The sequence below is a fragment of the Engystomops pustulosus genome, chromosome 3 (assembly GCF_040894005.1).
Source record: "Engystomops pustulosus chromosome 3, aEngPut4.maternal, whole genome shotgun sequence".
NCBI classification, from domain to species: domain Eukaryota; kingdom Metazoa; phylum Chordata; class Amphibia; order Anura; family Leptodactylidae; genus Engystomops; species Engystomops pustulosus.
In genome coordinates, this window is record NC_092413.1 from 211759090 (window position 1) to 211786040 (window position 26951).

Consider the following 26951-nt stretch of genomic DNA (forward strand, 5'->3'; position numbering starts at 1 on the left):
TCACCGGCCTATTCCTGGTGAAGGTAAGCGCCTGTCCCGCAACACTTTTTTTTTTAAAATGCGGCGGTTTTTCCGAATCCGTCGGGTTTTCGCTCGGCCACGCCCCCCCCCCCATTTCCATCGCGCGCATGCCGATGCCGATGCGCCAAAATCCGATCGCGTGCGCCAAAATCCCGGGGCAATACAGGGAAAATCGTCGCAAATCGGAAATATTCGGGTAACACGTCGGGAAAACGCAAATCGGGCCCTTAGTAAATGACCCCCATTGTCTCTAAATTATTTAATGTTATTCAATTTTTTCTTTAAACCTCTGAACCTCCAATCTCTACTCTGCAGCAGGCCATAGAAATACTAGCCTATGCGGCTACCTATTATGAATGGAAGGACTAACTAAGAGCTTCACTAGAGCTTCCATAGAGTCACACAAGCTTAATGCGCTGGTATATAGATTTCTCTCTGGATCACTACATTATTCTTTTTTTTTTTTTAAACCATATCATTTATACAACTAAATTAAACAAAAAAAAATGCATAAGACGCTAAAAAAATTTCAATATTTATAACATCTGTACCTGGACAACCTTTACAATACATATAATAAACTGTCATAAACTAAAGCTGTCCTTGCAAAAAATGCTAAACATTTGGTTTCATTTCTGATCGCATGCGTTTCAATGGAAAAGCGTATACGATCCGGCTGAGCCGCTAAGCTGCTTTTTAAAAAAAAATTTTTGTGAAAATATTGTATCGGTATTGAGTATCAGGATACTGCTCTGGATAATGGAGGGGCCCCTTGTGGGAGGCTGCTGTAGTATATTTTATTAGTGGGGGAGGCTGACTGATATTTCATTAGTGGGGGAGGATTTCTCCAGGTGGGAGGATTTCCCGCCCTAGGCTTATACTCGAGTCAACATGTTTTCCCAGTTTTTTGTGGTAAAATGTAGGTGCCTCGGCTTATATTCAGATCGTTTTATACTGGAGTAATTACGTTACTTTATGACAATGTTAATACAGGCAGTCCCCGGGTTACGTACAAGATAGGGTCCGGAGGTTTGTTCTTAAGTTGAATTTGTATGTAAGTCGAAACTGTATATTTTATAATTGTAGATCCAGACAAAAAAAAACATTTGGCCCCAGTGACAATTGGAGTTTAAACATTTTTTGCTGCAATGGGAGCAAGGATTATCAATAAAGTTTCATCCAGAGAGCTTCACCAGAGGTCAGAGTGGTCCGTCTGTAACTATGGGTTGTCTGTAAGTCGGGTGTCCTTAAGTAGGGGACCTCCTGTAATTTTTGTAGCTACTTATGGTAGCCCCATCACTGCCTCACAGGCTGCTTAGCATGGGGGATGAGTATCGCAATCTGGGCAATCTTACTTTGAATGTCGATCCCAAGGATGGGCGATCGATATATAAATCTAGGAATAATCCTATTACTCTATAATCCAGCACAAATAATCCGGATGAGATAAGAAATCCTTGTATAGCTCCCCGAGCCCTTTTATAATAAAGTTGTTGAACACTTTCTCGTAGATGACGTATCTAATTATGTGCAAACTTGACACAAAAAGTCTTTGACGTCCCGGATCGGACTTTGGCCACGTTTTCAGACACGTTTGGAGTCCTCTGCTCGCAGATGAAAGCTTCTCGGCGATGTGATACCCTTGTAATGAATTTCCATCTCCGCTGCTCCCCAATTATCTGTTACCGTTTCATTCAATAAACGAGACTTTTAACACATTTCAAAAGTTTCGTCTGCAACCAAATTCCATTTGGACAAAGATAAAATGTAGCTGCCTCTCCTCGTGGACGAGCTTGTAATATCATGGGACATTTGGAGATGAATATTTGTCAGAAGATGTTACAGTTTATTTCAGAATAATGTGGCATCTGATCTCTGTCCAAATCAAAACCCACATTAAAAAAAACTCAACTGTATCCTGAATTAAAAAATCCGGGCCAGCCGAGGAGATGCAAAATAAATCATCCCGGAGACGTTTTCTTTCTTCTTATGGTTGGGTCGGTTCCATAATTTTTTTTTTTTTTTTTTTTTTTGCTGTTAGATTTTCTTCAGAAATATTTTAAGGTTGTATAAATGTAAAGGGAATGTATTATCAGAATTTTTTTTTTTTTAATTTTTACTTTTTATTTTTATTAGGGTATTTTTTTTTTTTTAACTCTTCTTTATCAATATTTATATGGAAAGCTAGGGGACAATGACGTATAGAGGAGACTTTTTGCACATCATAGTTGTACCCAAGTGTTTAACTTCTTAATGCTACACAGCTACAAATTGTCACAGGTGCACCACGTGTCCGCACTTTTTGTAATGCACTTGCAAAGTTTACTTAAAGGAGTAAGGGATGACAAGGGATTTTTGGTTGGTGTCAGATATATGATTCCTATATTTTTTTTTAAATGACATGCATGCAAACATGTGACTGCCCCGCCGTAGCCGAGAGGGCACACATCCGGTGCCATGGAGAGGAGGAGGGGGTGACCCCTCCCTTCTCCATAGAGATACATGATGCACGATACCGTAGCAGATAGGACATGTCCTATCTTTTCCCCATATACAGAGGGGTGTACGGTGCTACACATGCGGCCACGTATGCGGGGGACGTATGTACGGCCGCAAGATTGCATGGGGCGTAAATTTGCGTGTGTCTTATAGTCCGAAAAAGACACTATATTATTTCTGACCTATACTGTGTGTCTTCCTGTGCCTCAGTTTCATAGGTCCCTCCAAGAGAAAAGGATCCGTTTCAAACTGTATAAAATTATAGCAAAACATTAGCGGTAAATACTAAATGTACGGGGCGACACGGTGGCTCAGTGGTTAGCATTGCAGCCTTGCAGCGCTGGGGACCTGGGTTCATGTCCCAGGGTCAACAACTGCAAAGAGTTTGTATATTCTCTCCGTGTTTGCGTGGGTGTCCTCTGGGTCCTCCGGTTTCCTCCCACACTCCAAAACATACTGGTAGGTTGATTAGATTGTGAGCCCCATTGGGGACAGGGAATGATTTGGTGGACTCTGCGTAGCGCTGCGTAATCTGTGTGCGCTATATAAATAAAGGGATTATTATTATTATTATTAATGTACCTGCAATGACATTAATCTCTTTTGTCTTTAACAGAGAGCCGATAAACAAACTCGAAATATGGACTCCGCGCAGTACGCCGAATTTTGTGAAAGTCGTCAGCTAAGCTTTTGTGAGTTTCTTACGTATTAGTAAAAAGTAAAAAAATATCTTTCTGTCCTTCCATAGTAATGTGTCCTGATAATGTGATGAGATGACATCCGTATGGATATGTTATTAGAGCTGTCTTGTAATACGCAACCTCATAATGAATTTGGCGCCTGTTTTAAAGGACATCTACCATCTATCAGATTACCTGATGGTAGATGACTATTATGTGCCTCTCCGTCCGATCCCTGTGTGCCCCAAGCTTTATTTCTGTAAAAAATAAGTTTATAAGATATGCAAATTAGCCTGTGGTGCTCTGCAGAGGTGCTCTGCAGAGCACCATCAGGCTGCATTATAATATAATTTATGCACACCCCGGGACCATGCCAGCCGCATTCTGAGAGCCGGTGAGATTTGAAGAGCGAGTTGGTGACATCACCGGCTCTCAGAAAGCAGCTGACATTATACTATGGTGGAGCCTGGTGGTGCTCTGCAGAGCACCACAGGCTAATTTGCATATCTTAGAAACTCATTTTTTTTACAGAAATGCATACACGGGGACGGGACAGGGAGGTATGTAATAGTCATCTTACGTCAGGTAATCTGATGGTAGATGTCCTTTAACTCCCTGGTGATACAGTCTAGGATTACTTTATCTAACCCAGGGTCCAACTTGATTGTCACTGTCTAACATTATTTGTTATGTTTGCCCCATGTACTATCACTCTTTAATATGTATTATTACTGAAAAGAGGCCAATTTCATAATTGTCTAAAATAGGGGATAACTTGCTGATCTGTAGGGGGTCCCCATGGATCACAGAAATACTGGTCCGTTGTACCCCAAATGAATGGAACGGCGTGTCAGTGATTTGCTCTGCCGAACCTTTCATTGTCTATGTCAAACACACAAACACATACTGAAGATGCTGGGGCCCCCCGACACTGTGGGCCCCATAGCAGCTGCTACCCCTGTAATTACGCCCCTGCTGCAGAGATCCATGATGACAGCGCTCATTGGTATAGGAGGCCAGGAAGTTTTGAGTACTGATCTGCTTTGGCATCTTACACTGGTTCTATGTGCCGGTGTCGGGACCTTGAGTAGTTCGTCGCCCGGAGCAAGAGGGTTCCACAGGTGCAATCAGTACATGTCTGCTGTTCTGTACTCACAGCTCCCTGGTCCTCTTCTGGTCCGGGTGCCACTCTACTCTGGGTCATGATGCTGGCGTACAGAACCAGTGTCTGAAGCTGGACATAAGTCCACTATAAGAGAAATAAGGAGAAGAGAACTGGGGAGAGGGGAATATTTGTATTTATTGTTTTGTCAGGGGTTCTCCTGTATTGTAGTTAGCACTGGTCTCCAGTTTTATACATCTGCTCTGGGGGGGTCTTCAGTATTATAAAGTCTGCTCTGGGGGATCCCCTACATTATACATCAGCTTTAGGGGGGTTCTCGACTTACGGTGAAGTCCGCTTCACGTGTGAAGGGGGTCTTTAGTATTTTACCTCTGCTTCATGTGGGGTCTCCAGTATTATATGTCCTCTCTACATGGGAGGGGGGTGGTCTTTAGTAATATATCTCTTCCCTAGGGGGTCCTGGTATTATACGTCTGTTCTAGGGGGTCTCCAGTATTATAAATCTGCTCTACGGGGGAAGGAGGGTCTCCAGTATTATACGTCCTCTCTACGACGCAGGGGGGTGGTCTTTAGTAATATATCTCTACTCTAGGGGGTCCTGGTATTATACGTCTGTTCTAGGGGGTCTCCAGTATTATACGTCCTCTCTACGATGCAGGAGGGTGGTCTTTAGTAATATATCTCTGCTCTAGGGGGTCCTGGTATTATACGTCTGTTCTAGGGGGTCTCCAGTATTATAAATCTGCTCTACGGGGGAAGGAGGGTCTCCAGTATTATACGTCCTCTCTACGACGCAGGGGGGTGGTCTTTAGTAATATATCTCTACTCTAGGGGGTCCTGGTATTATACGTCTGTTCTAGGGGGTCTCCAGTATTATACGTCCTCTCTACGATGCAGGGGGGTGGTCTTTAGTAATATATCTCTACTCTAGGGGGTCCTGGTATTATACGTCTGTTCTAGGGGGTCTCCAGTATTATACGTCCTCTCTACGATGCAGGAGGGTGGTCTTTAGTAATATATCTCTGCTCTAGGGGGTCCTGGTATTATACGTCTGTTCTAGGGGGTCTCCAGTATTATAAATCTGCTCTACGGGGGAAGGAGGGTCTCCAGTATTATTATTGTCCTTTTTGTGCACTTGTAGTCATATTGTTTTATATTTATGATTTCCTTTTTCCTGGTTTTTATCATCTTTCGGTGTCTCGTGTGCTACTCTGCATTTGTTACTATATTTGTATGTTCTGAAATGATCTTTACAAAGATGACAAAACCTGCGTCTCCTTATTACTCAGCATTCCAGGGGAAAACAAGATCTGTTTACGCCCCCCCCCCCTTCCTACAAGCTCATGTGATCGTACACAACGCTATAAATAGCCATAATTATAGAATTAAGTGAATTGCATATTGTCACAACCGTTCTTCAAATAGCTGCCCCGAATAGACCCCCAATTTACAGCTTTATCTAATAACACGATGACGGCACGGACTGCTTCCCACACACTTACTGGCAGGTTCCTAGAAATACATTGTGGGCAGGAGAGTAATGAGTAAGGACTGACCAAACAGCGGTGCAGTGACTAAGAGCGCCGAAAGGTCACAGCAACAGTAGCAAAGAAAGAGACCGTAAACGCGGTCACATGACCAAGACAATGGAGTCCTTTACTAGCCTCAAACCTGATTCAAGGGGAAAATAATATATGCTTGTTTTTTTTCTGATTTTTTTTTTTTTTTTCAAAAAGTAAAAAAAAAATAATAAGAATTTATTTCAACCCCTGGAACTTGGCTAAATGTTGGCCCGGGCGCATCTGCAAGACATTATGTGACTGGTACTCGAGATCATAGTGATTCCAGTAAATGAGAGGTTTGTGATAAAGCCATTTTTAAACCTAAAAATTATAATCAACATGAATGAAAGAAAAACACATAAAAATATAAAAGAATAAAAACTGCTGAGCGGTTAAAAGGACGACGCGCACAGGGTCCCAAAATATGCCTTGCCATATAGGATGGTGGAAAGTCCAGCTTCACTCGTCCCAAGATATCAGAGACCCTTCATAGTCTATGGGAGAGAAGAGTCACCTACGTCTCGTGTACCGGGGAGTTTTGTGTGGACGCCAGGGACCGGTGGCAGCTGTGGTCAGCGTTACATGTCCACTCCACCACACACCAGCCACTATCCCATGTGAAACATGTGTAATTGTAGTGCACTAAGATGAAGGAGCCGCCCTGGTGACCATTGTCCGAAAAAACGAAATCCGTCGTGGAATGTATGCGTTGTGTCCAGATTTGTTATCAGAGATTGGATTTTTTTCTTTTTGATATATAGAAAATCTTTCTCATTCATCGTAAGATATAAAGGCTATAAAATTATAGGAAATCTACCATCTAAATCCATCCTGATAAACCAGGGACATTACTCATAAATCAAGGCCCCAGGACTGTGGTCATCTACTTAGATTTGTTATCCATGGCCTCCTTCCTTCTAAAATTAACTTATACTAAGCAGCCAGAAGTGCTCTGGGGTGTTACCAGAGCTGCTCTGTGCTGTAGCTTCACAGGCTGTTACAGTGTGCAGCAGCACTTCCTCCCACTGTGTGACTGTGTGTAGAAACTTCCTCTGCTGTAGAGGGGGAAGACAATGTAACAGCCTATGAAGCTAAAGCACAAAAAAAAAAGCGCTGAGCCAGAAGGGCTCTGGAGGTTTTACCAGAGCCCCTCTGTGTTGTAGATTCACAGGCGATTACACTGTGTCCCCTCCCCCCTGCTTCCTCAGCCCTTCCCCCTCCCTCTGCCTGATGTAATCTCACACAGTGGGAGGGGGAAGTGCTCCTACACAGTGTAACTGCCTTTGAAGCTACAGCAGGGCTGTCCCGCTCCACTGATTCAGGTGCAATGGGAAATTTTTCTCTAGGCCCCAATTTTCAGATAACCATTGTCTAGTTGTGGCACTAACGGCACTGTTTGCTCCGGGATGGTTAGAGAAAATAAATACAGCAACCTGAATCAGATAAGCGAGGTGGGGGAGATCCTCTATATTACAGACTGATGGGGGTTAATTATCATTGACTTTTTGGCATAAAAAATGCATCAAAAAATCAATGGTGCTTTTTGTTATTTTTTTTTTTTTGGGGAGTAAAAAAAAATTGCAAGGGACTGCACCTCAGAAATGGTGATATAAATATAGAACTGCAGGTGCATCGCTGTGTGAGGTCAGATTTATGGCTTTAACTCATCGCTAAAAGAAATCGTGAGGTCACTCCACTCCCCGGTGTATGAGCTGCCCCCCCCCCCCCCCCACACACACTCCCCCACTGAGTTTAATATTTTGTAGCTTTTTAATTGTAAATTCATGGTAAAAAGGTTACTTACTGAACATCTAAAAAAAAATCTCACACAACACCAAGTCTTGAAAATAAATTCACAGAAAAAAAAAAAAAAATTAAGGAAAATTTTAACTGAAACAAAAACTAAACGAAGTTCATTTCATTAATTTTTTTAATTTACCGTAGTTATAATAAATGTCACAAATCCATGTACAGGCAGTCCCAGGGTTGTGTACAGGATAGGTTCTATAGGTTTGTTGAATTTGTATGCAAGTCCAAACTGTATATTTTATAATTGTAGATCCAAACAAAAATTTTTGTTTTGCCCCAGTGACAATTGGAGTTTAAATTTTTTTTTCTGTAATGGGACCAAGGATTATGAATAAAGCTTCATTACAGACACCTTACAGCTGATCATTGCAGTCTGGGACTATAATAACATCGAGAGATGTCACCAGAGGTCACAGGGGTCTGTCTATAACTAGGGGTCGTCTGTAAGTCGGGTGTCCTTAAGTAGGGAACTGCCTGTACATATATAATAAAATATTAACCCATTCAATACCCATCTACAGTTTATGGATGGAAAATTCACTGTTAGAAATTAACATTAATTCTGAAAATTCTGTTATTTTATTTATCCGCTTTATTCATTATATACTTTATTAAAACCAAAACATTCAAATTTTAGAGGTTTTTTTTTAAGCCCTTTTGTTGATTACTCTAATGTAATCTATTACAGTCTATAATTTTTGATGTGTGTGTATGTATGTATATATATATATGTATAATTTATATATTGATATATAATATATATATTGATGTTGAATAATTACCTCTCAATAATTTCAAATAAGATCTTATTTTTATATTCCTGAATTGTGTCGCGTGTTTCTGACCTCCGGCTGCTGGTTTATTGGATCCGACGTGAAGTGACCCAGACTAACCAGTGATGTTAGCACCCAATTAAGATGAATGGTCTACTTCACACCTGTTGTGTGAGGCAGTAAATGTTATTTTATACAGTTTTGTGTATTTACACCGCGCTCCGTCGCTTCCTATAATTCTATAAGCTGACTTTAAGGAGAAGTGTGAATCAGTAAGCGACTCACTCTTTTATGTCTGGCCGCATTTCAGATACCGAACACAGTTCCAGGGACTGAAGTCCAAGCATCATAGTTGTATATACAGGCAGTCCCCGGGTTATATACAGGATAGGTCCTTTATGTTTGTACTTAAAGAGTAACCGTCATTTAAAAAAAATTTTGATATGGTGTAGGGCTTGCAATTTTAAGCCTTTTTTATATTGGATAAGTTACTTGATTCTTGCTCCTTTCACTGTTATTCAGCAGACTTCCCCCTGCTATCAGTGACCCCTCTGCTAGGCACTTCCCATCCACACTGGGTTCAATATGGAGTGAGAATGTGAGAATGTACATGTGAGACACACATCCTGTCTCCCTGCTCTCAGCTTATTCTCCTCATGGCTGCCATGTGCTGCTAAGAGCTCTAACTAATATGGAGTGAGAATGTACATGTAAGACACACAATCTCTCTCCCTGCTCTCAGCTGATTCTCCTCATGGCTGCCATGTGCTGCTCGGAGCTCTAACTAATGTGATAATAACAAAACCTACAGTCTTATCTCTCCCTGTACACTCTCAGCTTTCCCTACACTTGAATATAAACTAATAATACACAGTCTCCCCTCCGTTCTTCACCTCCCGACAGCATAAAATGGCAGACAGGAGAGAGAGAGAGAGAGCAGTGATATCTGCACTGACTGTGCCTCTGCAAATCTTCAATTTGTCCCATGTGCTGTGCTGCATTTTTACATGTCAGATAGATATTAGATGGAAAGATACATAGGTATTTAAAAGATGATTGAGCATATAGAAGGTGTAATAGATGGAGGGGAGGGGTGGGGGCGTTTTGTTATCACACTCTTCTCTAGTTACTCCACAAAAAAGGAAAAAAAAACAATAAAATATAGAAAGCATAAAATAACACTTTATTAGATCAATTAAAGCAAATCCATTTAAAACAAGAACATACACAGAAAAAGTCCACCAATAGTCAAAATAACTAAATATACATAATAAATAGATCACAATGAGCCTGTATAGAGTTATGGAAGGTAAAGTGCTCAGAACAAGTCAAGGTTTTTGCTTAAAAACAAGTATTGCACATTACCCAGAAGAATAACAAAGGACAGGGGACACATACACAGGTATATATAGACCAAGGGTGGGCACCACCCGACATGTGTTTCACCTTGCTTCCTCCAGGGTCTGTGTGTATGTGTCACATTGTCACGTTTATAAATGATTCCGCCTCTCAGCTAGAAGCTCTACACTCGCCTGTGTGTGAGTGTCTAAGATGCGCAAGCTATAGTCTCATTGGTCAGCAGCGGGTGCTTGTGATGATGTCACAGAAGGCAGTTAAAGCTGGAAACCATGGTTGCTATGGTTTATACTGTTGAAAAAAGACACATGCTCATCAAAGACACATGTCCATCAAGATCAACCAAGGATTGGATGAGGAAGAGATTTATGGGAAACAATTCTATATAACATAACCATCAATGTTATTTAGGTCCAAAAAGGCATCTAGACCCTTCTTGAAGCTCTCTGCTGTCCCTGCTGTGACCAGCGCCTGAGCTCGGCTATTCCACAGATTGACAGTTCTCATAGTAAAAAAGCCCTGTCGTCCCCGGTGATTAAACCTTGATTTCTCCAGTTGGAGACAGTTATCTTTTACGATAACCGAATGACGATTAAGTTGAATGTGTATGTAAGTCAGAACTATTTTATAATTGTAACTACCTAATAATTTTTGTCCCTGTGACGATTGGATTTTCACAATTTTTGTGCTGTCATGGGGACAAGGATTATCAATAAAGCTTCATTACAGACCCCTTACAGCTGATCATTGCAGCCTGGGACTATAGTAACATCCAGAGAGGTCACCGGGGGCAGTCTTTATGTAGGGTGGCCTTAAGTTAGGGACTGTCTATAGTTATCTCTGCATTCCCACATGACGGCAGCATCATACTGAAAACATGATTACAAGATGACTCCTTGTATCATTTATATCTATAACACTCAGACTCTCACCCCCAGAGCAATGCTATGTTGGTGAAATATGGGCACGCCAAACACGGACCAACATGTTTTCGTGAAAAAAGTCTTATCATTAAGGGCTACAGTCATTGTAATGAGCTAACAATTTTTAATATTTTATAACTGTATATGGGTCCTGTATTCGTCAATAGCAATTATATATAATGTATATAATGTATAATGGAATACTGAGTGATAAAAAAAAAAAAAATAATCTAGATGCTAATATGTTTTTTTATGCAACCAACAGCTAAAAAGGCCTCTAAATTTCGGGACTGGCTGGACTGCAGCAGCATGGAAATAAAGCCAAACGCTGTGGCCATGGAAATACTCGCTTATCTGGCCTACGAAACTGTGGCACAGGTAATTTAACGATTCAGCGTTGATTCGATGAAATACAAAATGTTATATTTAATGTAAAGTTAAGGAGTATTAAGGAAGCGTTTATTGTTTTAAAGACTTTAAAGGCTGTTGTGTAGACATTACTATAGAGCCACTAACCAAAAGCTGGGTTTTGCAGGACTAAGATCACTAAGAAATTCCATGTTGCTCAGTGCTAATGTATAGCCCTTAAAAAACTTGAATACATCCACATCTACATCAGCCAACTCCCAAACCAACACTTCAATCTAAAGGGCCATGAGGTTAAAGGTCATGAGGTTAAAGGACATCTACCACCAGATTACTGGTGGTAGAGTGTCCTATATAGGCTGCTCGTTACGTCTTAGGGGTTGGGGGGGGGGGCTGTGTTTTACATAAATTTCAGTGTTTTTATTGCTGAAATTATAAATTTGTAAAAGTGATGGATTAACTCAGGCAGGCGGCCCCCGAGCGCCTCTCGGCTTCCCCAGACTTTAATATATTCACGCCCCCGCTTGAAGCCGCCTCCTGCTTCCAGCCAGTTCTGCTTCGGTCCTGGCAGCAGGGGGCTTAAATATATTAAAGTCCAGGCAGACGCTCGGACGCTGTCTGCCTGAGCACCCCAGACACTTTTACAAAGTTATTATTTCGGCAATAAAAACGCTGATTTATATGTAAAACACAGTTCCCCCCAATCCCCTAGACATAACGAGCAGCTTAACTAGAGTATTGGAGCTCGAATGGTGTTATGCTCCAATGCCAAGCTTTACAGTGTATGGTACTGCACTCGGTACAAAGGGAAGCGGGTGCAGCGCTGGTCTGAGCGCTGTGCGTAGTCTTTTCCACCTGCTTTTCTCTGGAAGTTTTGGAAGTCCTCATAGATCTGAAAGTATTGGCTCATCCTAAAAATAAGTCATTGCTATGTCCAACCCTGAAAACCTTCCTGACTGTATACTTATGGTATATTAGTTTGTTTAAATGGAACCTGTCATCAGGAGGGTCATTTTTACATGATGACAGGTTCCAATAGCCTTTGGCATGTTGATTACAACAATGCCTTTGTGCTGCATTTGCCTTGGGGCTGCATAAAAAAATAAACATGTAGTTACCAACGTGGTCCCTCACAGTGTCCTGTGCCGCAGTCTCTCCGTGCCGTTTCTCTGTTTGTTTAGAGGGGCACGGAACCTGTGTGCCCACCCGTCTCCTGTCCCTGGTGCTGGGATGTGGTGGGGCGTGCCCGGCTAGCCGGAAGCTGTCTGAGCGCAGCTTCCGCCCCCCTGGCACTGGAGGGACCGAGGTGGTAAGTACATGTTTATTTTTTTATGTAGTCTCCCGAGCCACATCGCTATTTTTTTATATCTTTTGGACAACCCCTTTAACATTACCTGTTCCCTGCCAGCTGTATGTGGTAAGTCCCCAATTCTGTTGGTTTTCTAATATACTCTACACATCTTTGGTTGTTTAGTTGGTAGATTTTGCTCTTCTTGTGAAGCAAGATATGTCTCCCAAGACCAGCGACCCGTTCTCACATGCCATGTCCGCCACGTACATCCAGAGTCATAATCCTGCAGAGGTGAGACACGTCTATCACCCACCAACGTTTATGTCCTATCACAGTTCAATCGTAACGTAAATTCTCTTCTTAAAAGACAAATTTACAGAATCAACCACTGAAGAGCAATCCGGAAACCCCAGAGAACACTCCTCCGGCCACGCCGACTCCTCCGTCATCCGGTGCACAACATATGGGCAAGAACCAACCGGGGTCACTTGGTAATGGATCACAAACACCTGACTCTGCCAAGGCAAAACAGAGGAAAAGAAAGAAGGTGAGTAAGACGGAACGTGTAAAGCACATCTAGTGTCAGATTCCCTGATGGTAAGTGGTTTATACTTACCTCCCATCCCTTCCCCCTTTTCAGTAATGTGATTTAAGTGTAAATAGGAATGGCTGCATTTAGAAGAATTAAAGGTCTTTTTTAATATTCATATGAGCCTAGGGTGCTCTGCAGAGCCCACCCGAGCTCATCTGTCCTTTAATTTATTCACTGCTCTTCTCCTGCCTCCCACCCATACTCTTGGCAGAGGCTCCTGCGAATCTTTATCCAATGTTGTGTGCACAGTCTTCTCGGCCGGCTGTACACACATTGGGGCAGATTTACTTACCCGGTCCATTCGCGATCCAGCGGCGCGTTCTCTGCGGTGGATTCGGGTCCGGCCGGGATTCATCAAGGCAGTTCCTCCGCCGTCCACCAGGTGGCGCTGCTGCGCTGAAAAGCATCTGAACGCGCTCAAGTTCACCGAGCCGGACCAAGTGAAGGTAAGCGCGTCCCGAGCGACACTTTTATTGTTTTAAATGCGGCGGTTGTTCCGAATCCATCGGGTTTTCGTTCGTCCACGCCCCCCATTTCCGTTGTGCGCATGCCGGCGCCGATGCGCCACAATCCATTCGCGTGCGCCAAAATCCCGGGGCAATACAGGGAAAATCGGCGCAAATCGGAAATATTCGGGTAACACGTCGGGAAAACGCGAATCGGGCCCTTAGTAAATTACCCCCATTGTATAGGGCTCTCTGCTTGTTCTGCAGTAACCTGATCTGAACACTACACTGAGAATGGAGCTTTCTGCTTCCTGTAGCCTTCTCTGTTTTTCAGATGCTGATGACAGCTGATCTATTGGGGTGGTGGGTGGTGAACCCCCACCAATATGATATCATGTATCTATTACATTTTTTGGACCATAAGACGATCCTTACTATAAAATGCACCCCAGATTTAGTCTTCCAAAAAGGAAAAAAATATTTTATACCAATTAAAATATCCCTGTTGGTTGCAAAAAGCACAGCACACACAGCTTTACTACATCCGTACATTTAGACAAACCGTTCTGCTACATCCATACTGTACACACACACAGCTCAGACACACACAAACAGAAATATTAACACACTCAGAATGCTATACACAGACCTAGGAACACACTACCCCTGCTATATACACTTGACCCTGCTACATATACTGGCCTCTGCAAAGCACACACAAACACAATGACTGGGCACTGCTATATACAGAAACACACAGCCCTGCTATGCACACACTGGGCACTTCTTTAGACAGAAACAAACACACAATTGTGCTATACACACATAAGGAGCACACTGGGCACTGCTTTGCACATAAACACACTCCCACCTCTTTTTCTTACACTGTCCTAGTTATTTGCCCCATGCCGGCAGCATGAGGATCTTTAGTGATGAAGGAAGCATGTGATCTAGTCACATGCTTCTGACATCACTCCAGGTCCTGGAGGTCATATCCATGTTCTCCTTTCTACGAGATCGGGTGAAGCGCTATGTCAGCACATCACCTGATCTCTTATACAGCGGTCAGAAGGGCCTGGAAGTGCTGGATCCTCCTGACCTTTGGATTATAAGACACAGGCACTTAGCAAGATTTTCTTGTAGCTAAAAAGTATGTCTTATGGTCCGAAAAAATACGGTATATGTCATTAATGTTCTTAGCACAGAAAACCCCTTCAACTCTTGTCTGCCATAGAGACAGGCTCCGTGACCATGTACAATGTGACCCTTTTAATACAAAAAAATAGTTTCCATTCGAGGTGATGATTTCATCTTTTGCCATTGGTTTAAAGGAAACATAAAATGGCAGAAAGAAAAACAAACAATAGGGATAATAATGTAAAATATAGTCGCGATAACATCTAGTGTATTGACCTTAACGCCCACAGGTCTAGGACGCAGATAACACAATCCAGCTGTGAGTTACACAGGATCACATCTGTTGACCAGACATCTTAATAAGTCCCTGTGATCTTGGCACCACGGCCATCGGGGCACAGATGGACGTTACCACAACCCCATGAGTCATCGTGATCATGGTGAACCAAACGTTCCTGCCCGCTGCCTCCTCTTCCTCTTGTGGAAAGATAATGGTTATGACTTACTGCCATTTACTGGACTCTATATGTGCTACTTTCCTGGCAGCAATCTCAATTAGAACTTTGCAAATTTAGGATCTTAATAAAAAATATAAAGTTCTCAGTATAAAACCAAAGCAAATTTCTATTGACCCTTTGCCACCTAACTTACAAGACTTGTGCAATGAACTGGGACCAGAATGTTTAGCTGAAACCAATGGATTTCTTCCGTTGGCCTACGCCATTGCAATAAAAAAGGTAAAGCAATCAGAGATTTCCAAAGAATCGGCAGAATGTCAATACCCGACCTCTACTTCAGTATGTGTCCCTTTATTTCTGAAAATGTCCAAGAAGACAAAGCACCAATGAAAATTGATAGAAAAGAAAGACCACCCACATCATCAGAGGAAACATAAAATTAGTATAATGGGTCCTAAAATGTGGTCAATGGTCATTTCCCCCAAAAAGAGTTTTGTGAAGTTTATCAGTAAGTTATACAAGGTGTAACAAAAAGGTTGGGACAGTGGAATACCTTGTCCCGACTTCTTATGTACTCATCAAATCGAAAAACTAAAAACAGATGTGTCAAATATATCTATCTATCCAATGATGCCAAACTCAGGCTACTTTAAAATCTTAAATGGGTATTTCCACATAGACAAGATTCTTAAATATACTCAGGATAACAAAAATAACACATTCTCTAATTCACCGTTATTGACAAAAATACAGCATTTGACAGATATAACTCCAACCTGTCTCTATCAGTCCTGGTCTACACAATTCCGGGTTGCACCACGACCCGACCCTTAATCTTCACACTTTTGGGTTGGAAGACATATTGTTCTTCTTTCTGACACTGCATTGAGCTACTCTCTGCCTCCAGCCCCCACCCTCGTGAACCATCGTCAAAGACGAGCTCATCCACACATACACAGAGACTTCCTTCTGCCAATCAGCGGAATAAAGCTACAAGCTTCCCCTCCCTTTATCCTGCGGAGGGGAAGGGAATGTGCAGCTGAACAGTGTATGTTGTGGCTGAGATAGCAGAGCTGAGAATGTAATTGTGTGTTATATACATCTCATGGATCTCATCATCTCTGATCTGTCTCTTTCTATGTGTCAGATACTAGTGAATGTTCAGAAGTTAAATGGAAGTGTTTATAAACCTGGACTCCGATAATCTAAGCACAGAACTAGAGGAAGTGTTTATAAACCTAGACTCCGACAGAAATAGAGGGATCATGAAGTGTCTGCTTAGAGAGTCCCCATCCACACTCTGGAATTTTACACTGACCATCACTGAGTGATAGGAACTAAAACAGCAAAAAAAATTATTGAAATTGTAAAGTAAGGGGTTAAAAATTACCTTTATTGTGTAAACATCACTAGGTGATTGAAATGATAGAATTTTCTTTCTTGAGTGTAAATTCCCATTGTTTATTGCAGATTTCGGTTCCCCAGCAAAAATGAAATTGATTTTGACCTAGGTCTTTTTTAATTTTGGCTGTAATTGCCAAATATGGAGATGTGTACAAAAACGTTGAAAAGGGGGATATTCCGATAAATACACATCAGATGCAAATCAGATTTTTTTTAAAAATTAAAAGCTTATTACCAGTGTAACCAACTTGAGCACGTAAAGTAGGGCATTCAATATTTGAAACGTTTGTCGGCAACGAGAAAAAACGCCATCTTCAGAGGGGAGGAGACTTAAGTTAATCATCTCTCTGATATTTGAGAGGCGGGAACTCACATTACCCCAGCCCCCGATGTGTGAGAGGCGGGGACTCGCATTACACCAGCCCCCGATGTGTGAGAGGCGGGGACTCACATTACCCCAGCCCCCGATGTGTGAGAGGCGGGGACTCACATTACCCCAGCCCCCGATGTGTGAGAGGCGGGGACTCACATTACCCCAGCACCCGATGTGTGAGAGGCGGGGACTCGCATTAGACCAGCCCCCGATGTGTGAGAGGCGGGGACTCACATTACCCCAGCCCCCGATGTGTGAGAGGCGGGGAATCACATTACACCAGCCCTGATGTGTGAGGGAAGCGGGGATAATGAAAATACAGGCTCAACTTAAGTATCATTGGATAGATTTTTAAGAAATATTTGTCACTTATTTTTTTGTTTTTCGATCTGATGTGTATTTCTCTCCCATGTGTCAACATCTGTCAATGCAAATAGCTTGAATCGTAGTTTGAAACAATGTAATTTTTTTTTGGTAATCTGAATCTGCAATAAAAAATGGGGGTTCCACTTAAGATATTGAAGTCCCCCACCCTATCAGCCCATCCCAAAGGGTTGGGGGGTCAGGTTTGGTATCATTGGATAGAGTTTTGAAAAATATTTTTAGTATTTAAATCTGATGTGTATTTCACAAATATTTCACTCTCCAAACTTCCCTCACTTTCCCCAAATGGTGCTAGGTGCTAGTGTTTAGTCCGCAAAAAGACTGTTGCTTAAGTTTAATACTCTTCAGCAAATGTGACTTTTTGTAAGTTTTTGGTTTAACTTTTAATTTTTCTGGGTCTTTATTTCTGTTTTTGGGGCCTTTTCTTACATTTATTAAAGACACTGCTAGTATGACACCATGGTATAAAGTGTTAGTACATTGTTAGGAAAATGTATGAGGATGTTATATGAACATTTTCAGAGAAATTCCAGAGAATTTGTGTCAAATGTGTGTTAAAGGACATCTACCACCAGGATGAAGGATTGTAAACCAAGCACACTGACATACTGGTGTGAGCCCTCTCTGTCAGGATTTACTCTTCTTGAGGCTCTATTCACACTGATGTATGGGGGACGTATATACGGCCGATATACGTCCCCCATAGACGGCAATGGGCGCACGGCGCCCTACGGGAGCGGTACGGGGCAGCACACGTGCGGCACCGTACCGCTCCGTACCCGGGAAAAAGATAGGACATGTCCTATCTTTACCCGTAGTACGGCGCTGTGCGCCATAACTTCCTATGGAGAGGGGCGGGGGTGAGCTGCGCTCACCTCCTCCTCCTCTCCCCGTGCACTGCCGTTGCCCGCTACGGTACGGTACGGGCGGGCAACGGCAGTGTGAATATAGCCTGAGGCTTCCAATGCTTTTGTTTTCAAGAAAAAAAGACTGTAAATATGCAAATAAGATAAAGGGGCTCCGGGCTCCATTAATACCTATGGCTCATTTGCATAATTTTAAAAGCATTTTTTTCTTAAAAACTAGGGCATATAAAGATAAACTAAGAGCGGATCCTGCCAGAGGGGACACACACCAGTATGTCAGTGTGCTTTGTTTACAATCCTTCATCCTGGTGGAAGATGTCCTTTAACCCCTTACCGACGCGTGCCGTAATAGTCCCGGTGCACGGAAAGGACTCATGGGCTGAGCCCTCTCCATATTCAGTAAGTTTTTGCTGCATATTGTGGGTGTTATCCAGCCGATCGCCGTCGGATAAGCTGCCGGCAGCTTCAAGAAGTTGGCGGCACATGGACGCTGCCATCTTGCCGAGGATCAGTGCTCTCCGTGACATCATCAGGGAGCGGCGATTCGCAGCAATGACAACCTCTGGTCTTGTATGAAAGAAAGACCTGGTGACCTCCCATAGATTTTAGTGGGAAAGTATTTATTTTCCATGCCAAATTATGGGATGTAAACATACCATATGTTGGGTTAGTTATCAAATTGCAGCATTGGGAGGCTGTCTTATTGAAGTATTACTTGATATTGTATGGCAGTATTTAAGTATAAAAACATTTTGTTTATGTGGTTTATGCCCCCAAAAATAAAATCTAGAATGCCTATACCTTTTTTTGGTCACTCCTGGCACCCATAAGTTGAATGGAGCCTTATAGAGACATAGGATGTATAGGGGCAGTATGCACCAGGAGCTCTCCTATAACACCGCAGACAATCGCAGTCCTAACTTGGAACTCTTCAGTAAATGTAAGAGTTGAGTGTAATTTTCTTTTTCCATGTCCTACATGAATAATAAATAAGAGAAACTCCATTTATTTTGCCAAATCTAAAACTACTATTTCCTGGAAATGTAATAAGGTAATGATATGTATACAGTGTACGCGCCGCCTGCGCCCAGGCATCTACAACTGGAACGTTCACATCAATTATCCCGCCGGTGACTGGCGCAGGGTCATTTTTTATTTCATGTTTTTCTCCTTTTTTTCAATAATGAATCTCTTTTAAGTGAGTATGTTGCTAAAGCAGACTGGGTAATTCCATGACAAAAAAAAAAAAAAAATTCGAAAATCAAGGAAAAATGGTATTTTAATAGAGGAAAAATATGTTTGCAAATTAGTCTCTTAAACTATACAGGAGCCCATGGAACAGTCATCAAAGGAGGTTTTTCGAGCGGGGCGAGTGTTGGTGCTGGTGGTCTATCCAGTTTTACCCTATGAGAAAAATATTAAGGAGAACATTTTCTTTTTTTTCCTTCACCCCCCCCCCCCACCTTTTTTTTTTTTTTAACGTCGTGGTTTATGCAAATTGCAGTGCAAACATGAATGGCGTGTTATTTTTACCTCGCTTTGGAGTCTCGGTTTATACAGTTTGCAGGAGATTAATTGTGACTATATTTGTCCTACTCTGCAAGAGTTACTGTTTGCTAATTATTTCTGTTGGCAGCACCCGACTTTCGGAACCATTCTACCGGGACTTCATTCTTCCAGGTTCACTAGACAAGAAATTAAACTGATTTACTGCAGTCATTCCGCTTGTTGGAAATAAACTCATCAGGGACCAAGTCCTATGAACTGAAAATGTGTCTTTCTGTCTATGGTCTTATATTTTTAGAAACGGTAAACGGCAATCGTGCTTTATACGGTAGAAGATTTGGACTTTTTTTTTTTCTTTTTTTAAGTCTACCATTTCAGGTGGCTTGCTGACCCCCACATGGGCTTAGGGAGCACAGGTAGTAGAGAGGAGTTTGCTAGGTGTAGTTAGAAGTTAGTTTGTAAATTTGGATAGCACACTGTGATGTAATTTAAATTTTCTTTGAAAAATATCATTTTTAATTTAAAATTCATTAAAGAGGTTAGCCACTGTTTGTTCATAAGTTTACCAAGTGCCTTTACTGCCTTGTGGATAATCCATGAATGTTCTTCAAGTGATTCAGCAATTCTGCTGCTTACTTTTGTGCTGAGTGCAGACTCTCCATGATTCTTTGTTTACATGTCTGAGCTCTAATGAATAGGAGGAGCTGCAGCGGGAGATTATGACTCATCCTGCTCCCTCCTTTCCCCTTTATTTTTCCTGTATCAGTAAGGACTGACTGTGAAAAGAAAGACACTGTGGGGAATTCTAGGAGGGCAACCTAAAGCAGTGATAGAGAGGAAGCTGTGTATATATAAAGACGGCAGCATGGTGAGAACAAGGAAAAGTTTACATATCCATATACATGTTCAGCCATGTCTAATGGAAGAGATTTATTTGAAACTAGCCAACCCCTTTAATTTCGTGTTATAGCTATAGGAGTTTATAAGCAACCCAAAATTGTTTATAGGCCTGTCCTACCAAACTACCATATACCCTATTTACACAATGCAGGATAGAGATTGCTGGGGGCCCAACCCCTAGGGAGAAAGACCAAATGAACAACTCTCTAAATAGAGCGGCAGTATGCATGCATTCACTTCTATGGCGAGGTTCTGGCCCAGGTGTTTTTAATTCTTTGGAGACTGCATATAGTTGTTGCCTACTAGCCCAAAGCCAGTTTCTGAGACTACATGGAATGGTACTGGTATGGTACTGCTTGGAGTCCACTGTTTCTGTGGTGCGTTGCTGGTGGGGACCCGGAACCCAGAGGCTTTGGGGCTTAGTCCGCCAGTATGGGTGGTAGGGGGCTTTTTGGGTCTGGTGCTGTGTTGCAGCAATGGTGGACGCCATGTGAAGTCATACCCAATAGTGTAGGGACCCACTAAAACAATATCACCATGAAGTGGTTTTTGGGCTAATGCAATCTGATCAAAATGTAACTAAGAAACTAAAATTTTTTTTTGTTAATGTAGCCCAGCGGCAATAGATCGTTGTATAATGTGTGGATGTGCGGTCCAGATCTTTCTCTCTCCACACTTGAAGTTGGTGAGGTTCTGGAAATGCTTAAGAAGTGAATGGAGCATTGGTCACCTGGAGTTCTGTCTATTAAAAGATACAAGAGGTCCTGTTTAAAGATGCATTAAATAATGGATTATTAAAGTTGTTTTTTATAGTATATTTTTCTAGTAATATGATTTTATTAATTTTTTTTAAAGAAAATGAACATAACTGATGTAAAAGCAGTGCAAATAGTGCAGTCAGGGGACCTTAAGTGACTCATTGGTTATGTCATTAGACATGGCACAAATTGGAGACTTTGGTCACTTAATTTTTTTACTGTGTTTGTGTACGTGGGTACATAGAGATATTTATTTACCAGGAACACAGAAATTTCAAAAAGAAGTTGAGAGAGACTCGGATCAAACCCCGACTGGAAGATTGTGGTTTGCAATGTTCCACCATATATAAGAAGATACTTGTCTAAAACATACCAACAGACTGCTTGTTGGCTCCTCAGAATTTATTATTGGTTGTCTACAGCGGCGTGTATGTAAAATGAGGAAAATTAATACTAAAATTATTTTTATACTACTCCACCTCTCAGTGATATTACTGAAGGACACTTGGAACTGTGGCTGAAATTTGAAATGACTTAAGACAGTGGTGGCGAACCTTTGGCACAGGTGCCAGAAGTAGCCCTAATGGCCAACCCTGAGTGGGTTTATGCCTGTAGTTTGGACCTCTAAACGCTTCTCCACCACCAACATGGGATAATGCCCAGCTGTCCTGACCTTCAGATGTGTGTAATGTTTTAAACGTCCTCCTGCAACTTTTTCTAAATCTGTTCTCTTATCTTCTAAGACTTCTTAGAAAGCTTGTGGTGTGAAATTATTGCAAATAAAAACAGTATAAATTGTAATTCAAAGGATTACCATAACCGGAAATACCAGTATGAAATAGCCTTGAAGAAAAACTTGAGTTTCAAATCGGCCATCTCACGAGCCACCGGGACTCCCAGTGGGTACAGAAAGTATTCAGACCCCTTAAAATTTTTCACTGTTTGATTGCAGCCAATTGATAAGATTACAGAAAGTTATTTTTTCGCTTGTAAATTTGCACTCTGCTCCCATCTTCACAGAAAAAAACCCAAAATGTAGATATTTTTACTAATTTATTAAACAAAAAAAACTGTAATATCACATGGCGATAAGTATTCAGCCCCTTTTCTCAGTATTGAGTAGAAGCAACTTTTGGGCTAGTACAGACATGAGTCTTCTTGGGAAGATACAACAAGTTTCTCACCCCTGGATTTGGGGATCCTGCGCCTGTTCCTTACAGATCCTCTCCAGTTCCCTCAGTTTGGATGGTGAATGTTGGTGGAAGTTATTTCCAAGTCTCTCCAGAGATGCTCCATTGGGTTGAGGTTCGGGCTCTGGTTGGGCCGGTCAGGAATGGTCACAGAGATGTTCTGAAGCCTCTGCTTTGTTATTTTAGCTGTGAGCTTAGGGTCATTGTCTTGTTGGAAGTTTAAAGGAAACATAAAATGGCAGAAAGAAAAACAAATAATAGGGATAATAATGTAAAACAAAAGGCACAATAGCATCTAGTGCAGTGGTGGCGAACCTATGGCACGGGTGCCAGTTGTGGCACTCGGAGCCCTCTATATGGGCACCCTTGCCATCACCCCAGGGCAAGGTTTGCCAGACAGGACTCAAGGCCTCATGCAGTCCCACGCAGCCCAGGACCCTAGAAGGAAGCTACAATGATAATCCAAACGTCTTCTCCTTCTTTCTACTGTATTGGTGCCCTCAGGTGCCTATACAATTAAACCTCTGAAAGTTCAGGGAGTAATAATAAGTTACTGCTTAAATTGTCGCATTGGCACTTTGTGAAAAATAGGTGGGTTTTGTTTGTAGTTTGGGTACTCGGTGTCTAAAAAGTTTGCCATCATTGATCTAGTGTATTGACCAGTGGCGTAACTAAGAGAGGCAGGGCCCCATAGCAGACTTCTGAAGGGGACCCCCTGCCGGCTTAAAACTATACATATATTGCATTCCTATATACATACAGTTCATCACTCATACATACACATTTAAAAACGGTTACACACATATAGAGCATATACACCTCACACATACACACATACAGTGCCATATACAGACATACAGCTTACATTCACACATAGGGGCTCATTTACTAAGGGTCCGAATCGCGCACTTTTGTCGGGTTTCCCGACGATTTCCAATTTGTGCCGAATTGACCCAGGATTTTGGCGCATGCGATTGGATTTTGGCGTATAGCCGCCGGCTTTCACGTGACAGAAATTGGGGGGGGCGGGGCCGTTGGACAACCCCACAGATTCGGAAAAACTGCGGGATTTAAAAAAGAATTTGTGTCACAAGATCATCACTTACATGCACCGGGACGACATCGGGGGGCGTGGCCGTAGGACAACCCGACGGATTTGGAAAAACTGCGGAATTTAAAAAAGAATTTGTCGCAAGATCAGCACTTACATGCACTGGGACGAAGAAGGTGAACTCATCGGATCTCGGCGCAGCAGAGACACCTGGTGGATATCGGGCGCACGGACCTTAGTGAATACCGGCAGACCCGCATCCTCGTCAACCCACCGCGGGATTGTGACTGGGCCGAGTAAGTAAATGTGCCCCATAACGTACTGTATTTATACACACCGTACACCATATACACATACAGCATATGCACATCACAGATACACACCCATAAACAATATATATACCACAATGTGCAGCGTAATTATATGTAAGTATATGATGGTGCACATTCTTCATTCTATAGTATCAGGTTGGATGACGGGACCCTATGACACTGTGGGCCCCATAGCGGCTGCTATGGCTGCTACCGCTGTAATTACGACCCTGGTATTGACCTTAACGCCCATCAAGTGATTTGAATACAAGTTTACAAACTGATTTTATTTTTTTTTTTAACATTGCAGCCAAGGAAAGGAACCATTTATGGATAAGGGCAATGCTTTTTAATTTCAGTTTTTAATGAAGTATTTATTTTGGGTGGGTAAATTTAAGTCTACTTTCTACTTTTAGTGCTCCTCTCCGTATTGATGTGTTTAAAAAAAACAAAACAAAAAGTGGTCGGACCCTACTCCATTGATCACACATAGCTAGACCGTCATGCTCATCATTTCATCGACGCCTTTCTCAGCAGATATTTTCAGATGGACAATGTGGTTGCATCGGCACGTCTCCCCACTACGGAGGGGAAATACAATCTCACTGTGACAAGAGCAAATCTCTGCCGAACGTCTCTATGTGCCGAAGTCGCCTTTTGTATGTTTTTCATTTAATAACCGCTCGGGTGCCTTTTCTGTTACAGAGCGCGGCAGCCGGTGGGATGGAGTCAAACTGTGATGCCATCCAGCCTAGCCACATCAGAGAGGCCATACGACGCTACAGCCACAAGATTGGCCCGCTCTCCCCATTCACGGTACGTAATAACAGACTTGGGGAAAAAAAAAAAGTTATATTTGTAATCTTAAGGAGATTTCATCTTCAAGTGGTCTTATGAAGAAGCCTTGGAATTGTTAAGAGCAATTTGTGGTGACTGCAATTTTCTTTTAAGAAAAAACGAAATATTTCTCCCGGGAAATAAAACTTTGTAATTTCTGTCTCTTTTTGGAATCGTCAGTGCATATTTTTATTTCATTTATTTATATCACTTGCGTATTAGACATGCATAAAGTAGAAATTTTTGTATTTTCGCTCAAAATTAAAGATATTTGAAGACACCCCCCCCCCCTCCACCCCTAAATTCCTAAAAAATTAAATAGGCAGTAAATAACATGGAGTTATAGCATACACAAGGAAAGTATAAAGTTCTGGCAATATGCGTGGCAACACTCGCTACTGTGATGGTCGTCTACACAAACTAAATTCTACTATTATTGACAGCAGAAACTTCACCCCTTGCTGGCCAGGCTTTAAAAGGCTTTTATGCATTTTTAGGGAATTTTCATACTTATTGGTCTAAGGGCCATTACTCCTCTTTTTTTGTGCAATACCACTAAACAATTGAAAGCATACCGTATATACTCGTGTATAAGCCGAGTTTTTTTAGCACAAAAAATGTGCTGAAAAACCTCACCTCTTTCGGTCTTCTGTAACAGTTGGCAGAGACGCGGCCATGTTATCTGCTGGCCGGCGCATACTATGATGTCATCAACGGCCACATCATAGTATGCGCCCACCGGCAGAGAGCATGGCTGCGTCTCTGTTGTCTGCATCTGGGAGCGTAGTAGCGTATATACTGGAGCATAAGCTGACCCAAGTATAAGCTGAGGTACCTAATTTTACCACAAAAAACTGTGAAATCGCTGCAAAGTGCCCCTCAATGTTATGTCCACTGCAGAGTATATATAAATGAATGAATTCCCTAGTGTGTGACGGTAGTTTTGATATATATTATGCACAGTCTTTGGCAATAGTATAGCAGGGGGATTTCTTTTTTATTGAATTGGAAAATATGAATGTTTATTTCTATATTTTTATTAATATTTTATGTGTGTATAGTCTTTTACTTTATATGTCCCACATGAGATCAGAAAAGAGCCCGGGAGACATATTCTTTTTTTTTTCTTTTCTTACAAGTTTTTCCCTGTAACTGGGGCATAAGTGTCCCAATTACAGGGAAAAACAACCCCCTGTGGGGGGAATTGTCAGGGGCAGAGCAGTACGGAGTCTGATCAGACCCCGCAGCTTTGCTTAAACTTTTCTGACCCAGCGGTCACGTGACTACCGGGTCCTGCATTTACTGCATGGCGCTACTTCATCTCTATTCGGTGAAAAAAGGAGAAGGCAGAAGCGGTAATAAACCACTTGTACCTTCTCCCTAAGGCAGTGATGGCAAACCTTTTAGCGGCCGAGTGCCCAAACTGCCACCCAAAACCCCCCTTATTCATTGCCAACCAAAAATTAAAGCAGTAACTTATTGCTCCCTGTTCTTCAACAACTTTCGAGGACTAGGACTGTAAGCAGCATCTTTTAGGTTGCTTGGAACTGCAGGAAGATTCTTTGAGTCTGGTCTGGTGTACTGGGGCGATAGCCGAGGTGCGTACAGAAAGGGCTCTCAGTGCTGCCTCTGGCACCCGTGCCAGGTTCGCCACCACTGCCCTAGGGTCTATGGCTGTGCCTGACAGTATGAGACACGGTCCTGCTCCTGCGATTAGCAGCAGAAACTGCAGTCACATTGAAAGGTGATGTTGTAGACTCGGGAACTGCGCCCAATTAGTGGGCCCAATATTAGTAATAACCTGGCACTCCAAAATGTATTGAAATAGATTACCGATTTAATGAAATATACATAGCAATCCATAGCAATTTCGGTCTATCTGACCTTCAACAGAAACCAGGATTACTGGAGGGCAATGAGAAGCAAGGAATAGGTGGCCCCTGGCCTCAGCTAGGTACAGCATCTGGAGTATATGCCATGTCTCACCGCTCTGGATAACATGCTGAGCGTCTCAACGGACGTTGCTCCATTTGTCCTTGGATTTTGTATATTTTTATAAAAACAACTTTCCCACCTTTGTGTGTTTTTTTTTTTTTTTTTTTTTTTATTATTTTCAATGATTTTTAACTGAAATTTTTTTTAACCAGGGTTAGGGTCAACCTTAACACTAATCATAACCACAATGAAAAAATGTATAGGGCGTTGCTATGTGCAGCCTGTAGAATCGTCCCACCACGTGGCATGTCTACGTGGGCAGAACACATTTGTATGCAAGAGCCCTTACTCATAGATCCTGGCTCTGTGACTGTGGGAATCTTATTTTTTGTTATCCATA

General features: G+C 42.1%; 1 protein-coding gene across 6 annotated transcripts in view; it reads left to right on the forward strand.

Annotated features, from left to right (window-relative positions):
* SUPT3H (SPT3 homolog, SAGA and STAGA complex component) overlaps positions 1–26951 on the forward strand; it is a 335908-nt gene that overhangs the window by 244666 nt on the left and 64291 nt on the right. For 5 of the 6 annotated variants that reach the window (XM_072143733.1, XM_072143734.1, XM_072143732.1 and 2 more), the window contains 5 exons: positions 3137–3212; positions 11012–11124; positions 12587–12694; positions 12771–12950; positions 24485–24595. In XM_072143733.1, the coding sequence (XP_071999834.1) occupies positions 3137–3212; positions 11012–11124; positions 12587–12694; positions 12771–12950; positions 24485–24595 (588 nt within the window). The remainder of the gene's footprint in view (positions 1–3136; positions 3213–11011; positions 11125–12586; positions 12695–12770; positions 12951–24484; positions 24596–26951) is intronic. The other variant, XM_072143735.1, reaches the window with a different exon arrangement.